We start from the raw sequence: 12575 nt of genomic DNA on the forward strand, positions 1-12575 counted from the left end.
AAAGACTTCCCACTTTCCTGCTTATGAACACTTAATTGTCCTTTTGGAAGAGAGAGAGAGAGAGAGAGAGAGAGAGAGAGAGAGAGAGAGAGAGAGAGAGAGAGAGATTTTGAGGTTAACATTTTGCTTTAAAAACTATGAACTGGAGCTCACTGCAAGTAATTCTCTTACACATCAAACTTTAAACAAAACATGGAGTCATTATTTCCCACATCAGAAACATGGCTGTAATGAGGATTTTTATGATGGTGCAAAAGAACTAAATATAGGAACAAAGTCACTTATAAATATATTTAAACATTATAGGTACACTCCAACCATAGTTATATAGATGAATGTTGTCACATCCAATGTACACTGGGAAGCTCCATCAAACAGGAATGACCAGAAGATAATTTCTTACTGTAAAAGAACCTATCATATGCATTACAGTATGCAAAAGTCATTTCAGAAAGTTAAAGTGCATATTGACAGCAACAAAATTTTATCACATTGAATTTGTAATGTGGAAAATTGTTAAGTTTGATACATGCAAAAATGATGGAAGGCTGTTAAATACCCTTTATGGCCAGAAGAGTTATGTTAGACATAGATTTGTGACATGGACTGGCATGAACACTGTAACAATATGAGTTTAAATAAGCAGCAAGTTGAGTTCTCCAAACCTGTATTGAGCTGGAAAAGAAAAATAAAACTCTTCATGGTTTCCTTAAGACATGCATTCACTGTGGCAAAGTGCAAGTGGACGTGCATTACAGGGGAAGTCTGGGACTGCTTCAGCGAAATAAGTTGATCATAAGCATTCTTCCAAAGCAATGCAGAAGCTTTATGGAGTGGAGAAGAAATAGAAAATTTGAAACAATCTTCTCATTATTTCCTTTTAGAAGTGTTTTTCCTCAGCTGCCTGCTGCTTCAGGAATGCAAGGTGATGGGAACAGATTTGGGTAGATGTTGGCTACATGAGCAAGCAATGTTAGCAGCCAAAATGAAATAGTGTCATGACATCAACCGAAAATGTTTCAGCTGCAGGAAGCAGGATGCTGCACACTGTGCTGAGATGACTGTATTCTACAGTGTCCCACCTGACACTGCATAACACAGTCACCAGTGAGCAAGGGTCTCCTATAGCTGTCACGGGGAGCAAACAATACACAGCACACCAGATGGCAATGCACAATCCAAAATAGGAGGGAGGGAGAGAGAGAGAGAGAGAGAGAGAGAGAGAGAGAGAGAGAGAGAGAGAGAGAGAGAGAGAGAAGAAAAGGGAAAACAAGCAAAAACACGTGTCTGTCGTGCACAAACCTTCGGGTTCTGTGTTTTCTTTGTGGTGCACTTGCTTCAGCGGGCAGCAGAAGATTTCGTGACACTTAGCACGAAAGGGGGACTCTTTTTTCTTTAATTCCGCAGATTGGATGGAATCTTGTCGTAACATAATGTATTCCTGTGTGCCAGGGGGGGCGTCATCCAGAACTGTGGTCACCACAGAACAAAATGAACGCAAGTTAGAGCTTCATGAAAGCAGGAATATCTTCAAGCAAACCTATTCCCAGAGAAGACTAAGGAGACATTTTCATACAAAGTTTCAAGGAAACACATCTGATAACTTGGCAATTTCATTTTAAGGGGTTGAAAATAATCCCAGGAAAAGCTAGGGACTACATGATCTATACCTTCTTTGCTAGTGTTAAATTATATGCACAGTGTAATATTTTCATTTTGGTAAGCATGCTTTCTTTAAAGAAACACCACACAGAGCTCCCATTTCAATGTAAGAGGCTTTATAAATATTTACAGATGAAATTGCCCAGTGTCTACTAATATCACTTGTTTCTCTTCTCAGTCTGATCCTGAAGGGGCCTGACTTCACATATCCACTCCTTTAATGAATGAAGATGAGAGATTCCTGCTGAGTGCCCCCAAATTATCAGCAATCAAAAGCCTACCTGGCTGAACTGTGGAAGAACAAGGCTAGCACTGCAGATTTGGGCCTTAGATGTCCTCTAGGTTCCTGTGAGCTCTGATTGTCATCCTAGGTTCCCTGTGTGTTGCATTACTGTCTTTCCCTGGAAAAGCTTGATGTTTGCCTTTATAGGGTCCACAGCTGCTTTCTTTAGTTTGAAAACCACCCACTGAAGTGGGTGCAAATTTGATTTACATTCGCAGAAACAGGGAACTGACCCAAGAATGGAGTTTTTCTTTCACACCCTTCCCAATGAGACCACTCCATTTCACTGGGAGTGAGTCAGTGCCTCGAAAGAAAGCTGTGATTAATGGCATGGTGACTCATCCACCTCCCCCAAATACATACACTTAACATGCATTTCGAAGGACTGATAGATACCACCAGCCATTTTTTTTTTCAAAACAGGGAGAATAATGCCTGTGGTGTACAAAACAAACAACTTATGTCTTGATTTACATGATATCCAAAGGCTCTGGGTTTGGCAAAGCATTCAAAATTCATTGGCTGGGGTCTCAGTGGCCATTAAAAACTTTCATGTAGGGGTGGGGGAAAGGGCATGGGAAAGAATGTAACTTATAACTTCCCATTTAGGCTTTAGAAAAAGTTCTTGAGAGATAGCCTATCTGTAGAAATGTTGTTAGTAAAATATGCAGAAAGATAGTGAATATTTGAGTCTGATTCTCCTCTAGCATTCAGTAGCAGTAATCAAAAATGTTATATAGACACACAGCTTTTCCCGGCAGAGAATTCCCTTCATCAGTGTTACTATAATATATATAGGCAGTGTTACTATAACTTCTTATAATCTTGTTGGTGAGTGCACATGTTTGCTAGCCACAGCTGCTATTCAAAGCATTTGCAACCAGTTTCTGCCATGAGCAGAGAGATAGTCATGATAATATACCCACAAATTCCTGGATCACAGCTGAAAAATCTGGTTTTATCATCCAAAATATAAAAGAAAACTCTCCAAGTTGGGACTCTTAAAACCACACTCCCTATTTATAAAAAGCAAGAAATTTCATTTTTAGGACCTTCTATCTAGAAAACATTCTATTTAGATTAAAGGACAATTGAAGCTAAACATGAAAAAACATGACTTTTGGATACTACATGTGGAATTTGTTACTAGGGACTATACAATGAGTATTAGTAAATTGTCTTACATTTTATTGTTCAATACCAACAATGATGTCACAAATGGGCATTTCAGGAGATTAATGGTAGACCAAAGCTAATAGCCTTTGGCTGACTCTCCAGCCATCAGCTTTTCCCAGCTGCTCATTAATTCCCAGAAAATGTCGTACATTGCCATCATTATTGTTTAATTAGACAGAACTGGTTATCTATAACATATAACACAATCCTAGCAAAGCAACCTGCTGACTGATATAAGAGCTAACCCCCCATTCATCAGGATGGGGAAAGCATGAAGGTCACCAGAGTGTAAGCTAATTGCTTTCCACAAAATTCCCCCTCTCTCTTCGGTTCTTCCCTCAAATTGGATTTAGCAAGTGCGAAAGGTGTCAGAATGAGAGCATTTAAGGAGCTGTCTGAGTAATAAGCACAGGCGCAGAACAGTTCCTTGGAAATCGTGAACATCTGGGACTTAATGGCTTTGCTCTGGGTCTCAGGCTGTCTTTACTCAATGCCTCAAACATCAGTCAATTCAGGCAAAACAGAAAAAAGAAAAGATAGATAATCTGACAGTATCCTGGTGTTCTGTTGACCACGAGCTAGAAATAGTCTGAATTATTCTTACTAGATTTTATTGTATGAGCAAAGCTTCACTTGAGTCTATAAAAATCCCTCATTTGAGGATATTTGGAATGAAAAATATAGAAATATAAGACAAAATCCACTTGTTTTTTTTTTTGAGCCTTCTCAATTAGGAGAAGGGCTGTGCCTTTGCCAGGAGCAGTAGAGAAAGACTCTTCACAAGACTGAGTGAGGCCTAAGCGGCTCCTGTTGCACTTCCCAACCATAGATCTAGCCAATCTTGGGGTTATAGTAAAATTTGATTTAGACAAAGGTTTCTGACATTTCAAGTGTTCAGCTTGTCTCTTAATGACATGCAAACTGCTAAAATGTGATTGATGGTGGATTTTTGGACCCAAGAACCACATCTTTCTTGTAAGGCTGCCGAGTGTCATAAAAATAGTTACCAAGGAATAGGACCTTGTGCAGAAATTTAAAGTATGTTATACATGGTGACAGCCTTAATGACAATGCCCTCCACTCATGACTTCAGACTCCTACAGAAGCAGTCCAGCATTGGAGAAGAGAAGTGCATGCACACAAATCCACACATTCACAGACACACAGACACTGACAAGTGGCATACTCAGACAGAAGGATCAAGAGTGAGTGACTCTAGTGATGGCATGAGTGTTTATTATGAGCACACTATAAGGGTTAGTTATTATTACAAAACCAGACAAAAATCCTCCATTGACAATCTTTGGATGGGCCAGATAAGATCTAGTATAGCAACACTGGGCTAAATATCACTAAAATACCTATTCTTCTCTAGCCTTCTCGGCTATTATCAAGATCAAGGACAGGGGCAAGTGGCAGGCAGTCAAGTAGCAGGAGTAAGAGACAAATATATGATAGAGACTAAGCCAAGGTAGTCATTCAGAAATATGCCCATTTCAAACTATAGCTAAAGCACCAATCTATAATAAAATGTAATTGTATTTGATAATACTAAAAATTCCAGTGAAATTTATGTCTTAATGTTATTTTAAGGAAAAATGTTAGTAATGTATCTTCCCCATGTATAGGGACATCTATTTCATACCTTATGAAAATTGTACTAATTAACACAGCATTGGCCTCAAAGAACAGCTGCCCAAGTATTAGCAGTATGAGAAACACTACAGTAAAATCCACACAGTAAAGTACTGAAAAAGTTTAGCCAGGTTCCTGGAGTGTTACCGGTCAAGCCCACATAAAGTACTATAAAAGCATGCCTAAATTACCAACAATCAGGACTGTCAGTGTTTCTTACCTCCAAAGATTCCAACTCTGTCTCATGAAATTTTCTGTTATTATTCAAAGATACCGTGAAATTTTCTGTCATTGTTCAAAAATATAAAAGCAACAAAAGGAGGAGCCTTAAAAACTATTTAGGCAGTGCACAAAAGGCCCTCACTAGGCCATTATAATTCTCAATATTTGCTGGCTTCAACCAGAAGCAGTCAATAAGCCCTCAATTATTTAATGATGTTATTTGTTTTGCTTCTGAATGTACTTTTTCACAACATACTTCAACATAATTAACATAATTTAAAGCCAAGCAAACTTGAGATCACCAGGGCAAGGGGACTCTACCAATCCAAGTTATCAGACAGATATTAGTGACTCCAAGAAGAAAATGCTTTAGAAGCCTTATAAAACACAAAAATAAGGCCACACGCAGAGAGTACCAAACATCCTTACAAAGTCAGAAAGACAACGAGAAGAAAATGGGGCAATTATTACAATTAGCCTTCCATGTGGCCAAACACCTGTCATGTTGAAAAGTACAAATATCCACAGCACTTGTTAGCTCAGCACCTCTACCCTGCCTCCCAGGTAACTATCTACCTGTATGTATGTATCTGATGCTCAGATATTACTAGCACAGCAGATACGGTCAATATGGTAGGTTCAAACGTGTAGACCTTAGAAAATTCAGTGAGTGAAAGTGGTTAGTACTAATGCTTAATTTATTTGATGAAGGCTTATTTCTAAATTTTCAGTTATGGTCTCATTTGTGACTTTCTCTATTCCCTAATCAAAAACTAGTATGTTTCCCTCTCACCCATCTTCAGGTTATTTTGCTCTTTTCATCTTAAAATAAAATGCAAACCCACCACTACCATGGAGGTCCCTCCCTCACCTTCTCAGTTCCACCACATGCCTATTTTCCTACTAACAGACTCCACTAGTCCTATAATATACCTAGTTTGGGCTGCCTTAAGACCAGTTTTTTTTTCTGTTTCCCCTGATTGCAAAGACTAGCACAAATCTCTGAAAACCATTTGTAATCTGGAAAGGATCATCTCTTTGCAGAAGTGAATTTATACAGTGTAAACCAAGTAAAGAGTAGAATGCATCAGTGAGTGTACCTATCAAACAGGGAACAGAAAGCCTCCATTGGACTGGTACAGTTGAAACACCCACTTGTTACAACTTCTCTGGCTCTTCATATAGAGAAGTATACCATTACATGTAGATACCAAACTCTGGCTACACACATGCTTAGTATGTAATGAGATAGCATTCTACTTATCTCGGCACATGCACAGTTCCTTGTCTAGGAGCTTTGTGCATCAGTTTTGTCAAAGGCAGTCTTTTCTGTCTAGTGCAAGCACATTATATAAACTAGGGGCTCTTGGCTGCTGCTGAGCATTTGAACCACATGGGGCACTTTTAAAAGTAAAATACCCATGGTCCCATGCCAGACTAATTAAACTAGACTCTAAAGAGTTGAGCCCTGAGCACTGGTAGCTTTCAAAGTTCCTCAGGTGACTTGAATATGTTGCTAGAGTTGAGAATTAGCATTCTAAGTAATCCATTGTCTCCTCTTCTGCAATGAAAATCCCTCCGTTTTTTTCCTGAGGTAGGTTCAGATCTCTGATTAGCTTTGTCTTCCCATTATTCCCATACCTGGGTAAAGAGATGCCATGTATTTTTGTATGGTGGTCCTTTTTCTTTTCCGTGTACCACACCACACCAACACACACATATTTACCCAGTAATTCTGTTCCAGCCCGAAGAGCCACAGTGGATTTCTAAGAGGTTCACTACAGCTCATTTCAACCCTAGCCTGTATTCTAGTTTTTAAAAAGATTATTTCATCACTAGGCAGTTTTATTTATTCAAACAGATCTAAGCTCTAACCTTAATAATGCTCACCAAAAATTTAGGACATCAAACACGTACCTTGTGCTGAAGCCATTTTGTGATACTGCTTCCTGTCACTAAGGTACATTTTCTATAGGATTCTGATATGGGCTCCCTTGCTTTGTTTCAGATATTATACCAATTTTAAGGTCATGGAAGTTCACATTCATAATAACAAAATGATTCTTAAAACTCACAGGGAACCTTGTTGGGTACTAGATTTTCATTTAGGACAGCATGAGAAAGGAGATTGAGAGTACACTTTTGCAGAAATTGTTGCTTCAAATTTTCTAATTCAGTACTGGAACTGCTCCATGTAAGCAGTATCTTGGGAGCTTTTAACAAAGTGTCCCTGACAAGGATGCATGTGTAGAGACTTGGATTTAATTGGGTTATGAGGGTGGGTTGGGCCTTGATATTCTAAACAGTTTTCCTTCTGTTTCTAGAGTATACTGAGGTGGACAAAGAATCTAAATGAAGGGGAAAATGGGGGAAAACATAAATATAAGCACAAAGAACTGCAAAAACCATGATGTCTTCCTGAGTAGGGAAGAACTTTAAAAGAAGCAAGATTTTAAAGTTCCAAGCCTTGATCAAGTGTGGACTATAAATGGATTACCCACACAGAATGTTTCAAAAGCCCCAAGATGTGTGGTAGGGTCATTGAAAAACACCTCACGGTTAACCTGTGGCTTCCAACCATAGCTCCTGTATTATGTACCATCAATGTGACCTTTGGAATGTCAGGGATCCTTTTGTAAAGTTTAGTTTCCTAAGTCATAAATGGAAATAAAAATTCTATTCCTTTTTTTTATTTTGGAAAAATATAAGGCTGAGCCATCTCTCTAGCCCCATGTAGCAGCGATGTTAACAAGTATGTTCTAGTCAAGTTGCATGTGTTTTTTCATGGAGAATGAAAGACATAGATTCTCAACCCTGCCATGCCCATATCACCAGAATCAGAATTTACATTTCCTCAAGATTCAGAGAACACTGCTATGTGCTAAGCACATTAAAGTTTGAGGTAAATTTAGTACATTTGTTGGTACATAGTCATGTAGTTGGTATTAGATATGATTTCATCCCCTGAAACCAAACATTTATTTTGGTAGATGTTAAGGTATACTCAGAGAACACAATTGGTGAGTGAAGGTCATCACCTACAGTGCTACTGTGAGATAGTGCAGTTTTCTGCCTTTTATAGATGATCAGATAAATACCAAGACAGCTGTTTTAATGACTAGAAAAAATTGTTATGAATGGAAGCATCCTCTGGTGTGCCCATGAGTGATATGTATTCATACATATCTTAACTATATTAACTGATGCTAAATTTGACTTTACAATGAAAGTGTCTATCCCAAGGAGGGTGGTGGGGACAAATCAATCCAAGCCAAACAAAAAACAAAAAATAACTTCTACCACTTATATATTGCTGGTAAAGTGAAGCTGTCCCATGGCTTTCATTGTAATCTTATAGTAGAAGTAAGAAGGATGGCCCACAGGAGAAGAAAGATGGCTAATTCATGGATTATCAAATTGACCAACAAGCTGTATTTCTTTCGAGATGTCATCTGGAATTCCTTGAAGATGCTCCACTGCCACTGACTACATTGAAAACTTTTATTTGATTTCACTTGTTTGTCAATCAATGAAAGTGGCTTCTAGCCACATTGTTCTAGGAAAAGAAACACTTAACTCAGCTTTAAAATCATTTACAGATTGGTCCCAACTATTGCATTTATACACTTTCCCATATTCCTCTATGTACAATGATGGGAGTCACTGGTGCCCTTCAACAGAATGATTTCCAGACTCCTTGGCCCATGCATGCTCTTCCACAGTTCTGTAGCAAGTATGTAGTGGTGGTGGTGGTGGTGAGTACTAGACATATATCATTCCTTTGAAAAACAGTACAGAAGTACCAGTTAGGCTCACAGAATGATGTCATATCTACTTACAGAAATATTTTTTCCTGAAATCTTCCGAGTCTTTGATCTTAAGACCTTTCTCATGCAATATAACAGACTACATTGCTAGAGAAGTCCTATTTTCTCCTCCCACATCTTATCCATTTTGAAAACAATCTCAGAAAAAGTGCTATGGTTTCTTTGCTCATACACTTTGACACAAACTTGCACGCCTTCTAGCCCCACCTTGCTAGAAGTCAGAAGATGTGTCTCTGAACCATACTACCTCAGAAGGTAGCCTATGGGAACCCTGCAATCCTTCTCCACAGATCTGCCTTCAGCTTTGCATTCCAGTATTTGAAGGCTGATCTAAGTCTCATGGGTCAAAGTAGAATTTTAGTCCTGGTAGTTGTTCCACCTTGGTGTTTTGGTAGTTAAGAAAACCCCATGTCATGTAGTCTGCCACCGCTTTGTGCAGGTGGTTGGGAAATTAGAGTGCAATATTGATTTAAAAATATGCATGACTGGGAAAATGACAGATGACATCAACTTTACTTCCACTTCTTCATATCCTCCCAATCAATGTAACTAGCAAATTCATATTCCTTTAGGTTAACCAGGCAAAAGTTTTATTTTTAGGCAATCAATTTTCTTATCATTCTGATTCTGGCCACTATTCTGTTGTCATATGTGTTTCTGTCACCTCCCCTTGCTTCCTGCCATGCCCAGTGACACTATTAAAGACAAAGAAATCACTCAAGTACATTAGTGACCCCTCTTAACTGACCTTTGGCAAAATTCATAAACCATGTACAAATATATAGGCTGTTCTTTTACAATTATCTTTCAGAAACTTTAAAATACAAGAAAGTCATTGAGGTTGGTAAAGCATGGCCCTTCATGTCCTTTGGCAGTGCTGATTAGAGTAGAACTGAAAGAATTGAGAAGGCCTTGAGCAACAGAAGAAGGCTTTCAGCTGATCAAGACAACACACCCAGTCCTCTTGTTTCATTTAAAATATGCACTCATTAAATCCCTCTGTCTACTTAGTCACAAATTGTACTCAAGCTCATCAGAAGGCAGTTAGTATAATTTGGCTTCAGCATCATATTCATCAATTTGTAAGCTCAAATGGTTTTCTATACCTCCAGGAAATAGATTTTTTTCTTTCTTAACCTATATGCTGTAGAGGGATTCATCTTTCTTACATAGTTAAAAGCAGCAGTTTCAGCTAATGGAACATAACTCTCAATTAAAATAATTGAAATCCACAAAATAATTGTAATAAAGAAGCATTCCAATTAAATGGGTGCTTTCCTTTGTACCCATGCCTGCCACAGTTCTTTAGTCCCCATTCAGTAAATAGAGTTAGCTATTCTTTTTAAGAAGCCTGGCCCTGCAGGGGAGTCAGATAGAAGAATAGATTGTGCCAGGTTAGAATCCATTCCAAATTTGTTTGGGAAGAATGTAAAGCAAAGGGTATTTGAGTTTATTTACTCTTGCCAGCATTTCTGTTTAAGAAAAAAAGCCATTATGGTTACAAAAGCCTCAAGCCATCAGATATCCTTAAAATAGCATTTAATGATTTAAGTGTAAATGAATCATAAACACTTAGATTTTGTTGTTGTTGTTTTATTTTCCTTTTATCAAAGATAAATTATTTTTGTCTCACATAATGTAGCCTGCTTATAGTTTCTCCTCCTACTCCTCTCAGCTCCTCTTCACTGCCCCTCCCATCTAAATCCACCCCCTTCTGACTTCTCTTAGAAAACAAATAGGCTTCTAAGGGATAATAGTAAAAAAATATGATTAAACAGAACTAATGTCAGAATTAAACAAAAGAAACAAACAGAGGGGAAAGAGCCCAAGAGGAGACACAACAAACAGAAAGCCAATTATTTACACACTCAGGAATCCCATAAAATCCCATAAAAACACTAAACTGGTAGCCATAGTAATGCAAAGGCCACATAATGTTAAAAAAGGTAAAATGTATAAATAAAATAAAAGAAAACCTAATAAGTTTTTTTTCTTTAAAAAGGAATGACCTGACACACATTACGAGAAAAGGAACCTTTAACTATGTAGTTGAATTAACTTGCTGCTGGCCATCTACTGCTGGGCATGCAGCCTAGCCTTAATAGTAGTTTCCCCAGTGAGACATTTTGAGAGGAAACTAAATATTCCCATGCAAGTAGTTTTCTCTTGGAGACTGCTTCCTGGTTAGGGATAGAACACGTGTCTACTCCTTTCAGCTCTAGGACCTCATCTGGTGCAGACCTGTGCAGGCCCTGTGCGTGTTGCATATGCTTTTATGTCAAAGATACCATGAAACAAATACAATATAGCTTCAAGTACAGTTTGAGGAAGAAACAATGTGAAAAGTACAGGGTTTGGGTCCTAGACCAAGCTAAGTACTATTTGACACTGGGCAAACCATAGTACCTGTGTTAGTCTAGATGTTGTCATGTGGAACAGACTAGATGATTTCTAAAATCATTTTCAAAGCTTTCAAAGGGAGTGGAGGTCACTTCCTTCTCTTTTCTATTTTTTCATTATGAACCTAATTAGCATAGCATGGCTGGGTATGTTCTGACCAATTGCTCACTGTTTTGGTGGAAGTGGTACACTACTAGGTCTATATGAGAAACCAGAATTCCTAGCTTAAATACTACATTTTCCTTTCTCCATGAAAGTCAGTTCACCAAAGAAAGCATGCATTTGGACTATGCTATTTTGATTATATATGGAAGACCCAGGAGGGGTAAGCATTGAGAAGGAAAGAACAAAGAATGGGTTCTTTCATGGCTGAAATGGCAAATAATTGCCTGCTCCTTCACGGATGGAATAGGTAGGAAACATGTGAATTTAAAAACCTACTCTAGGAAATCACTGGTTACTGTCTGATATTCACGTAGTCCCAGAGGAGTTTCTGTCAAAAGCCCTTCTTCAGAAGCAAAATAAGGGAGAGGAAAAACCAATGTACCTGTATGGGTACACTATCAAGAACAAGTGTCAACTGTGAAATCATTCTTAGTGGACAGCATTGGACACAACTGTCCACAGAAGGAAGCAGCATGAGTGCCCTGAATATGAATTCCATTTCTCTCTAATGGCTCTTCCAGTTGGAACCCACTGATATGCCTGAAATTTTTGAATTAAAGATGCATACTGAAAGAGCTGGGCCTTTGGGAAGTGTCTATGTTATCATCTAGAGATTGGAATATGGCAGTTTTCACAAATTTCCAAAATGTTATCTGGAGAAGGTGAAGTACTTCCCAGGTCACATATATAAGACCATCTGCTTTCTCGCTAATAGATATCTAACTTCGTGTTCAAGATTGCTGGCAAGAAAGCCAGCAAAAATGGACTCTATAAACTCTGTCCTATACAATTGAGTATTTATTTTATGGATAGTTGAAGAGATGCTTTTTTAAGTTGCTATGAAATGCAAAAGAAACACAATCCATTTAGAGTTGTCTAAAGAGGGTTCATTCTGTTCTTTACTTTCCCATGGCTTTCTGTAACACCTGTTTAACTGACAGGCTCTTAGAGAAGGGCATAATATGCATGAAATATTCTCAGCTCCTCGAGATGTCACTTGACTCAAATCCTTACCTAGCAGATACACCTCCAGGTGAAGCTATGGCAACCATGGAAAAAAACATTTAATGCTGAAAACAAGATGGGCCACAGGCATATCTAAGAAGTAATAGAGAACATGGATCCATCTGCAGGTAACATTGTATTCTCAACACTTCTTAAGAAAGCCAGTCCATGTAATTGTCCCGGCTCTTTAAGAAATCTTG

General features: G+C 38.3%; 1 protein-coding gene across 4 annotated transcripts in view; it reads right to left on the bottom strand.

The window, feature by feature from the left end:
• Positions 1 to 12575, bottom strand: part of Fgf13 (fibroblast growth factor 13) — a 493390-nt gene that overhangs the window by 182633 nt on the left and 298182 nt on the right. For 3 of the 4 annotated variants that reach the window (XM_076918148.1, XM_076918147.1, XM_034486123.2), the window contains one exon: positions 1303 to 1470. The exons of the other annotated variant lie outside the window; for it this stretch is intronic. In XM_076918148.1, the coding sequence (XP_076774263.1) occupies positions 1303 to 1470 (168 nt within the window). The remainder of the gene's footprint in view (positions 1 to 1302; positions 1471 to 12575) is intronic. 4 annotated transcript variants of the gene reach the window in all.

This window comes from Arvicanthis niloticus, chromosome X (assembly GCF_011762505.2).
Source record: "Arvicanthis niloticus isolate mArvNil1 chromosome X, mArvNil1.pat.X, whole genome shotgun sequence".
NCBI classification, from domain to species: Eukaryota; Metazoa; Chordata; class Mammalia; order Rodentia; family Muridae; genus Arvicanthis; species Arvicanthis niloticus.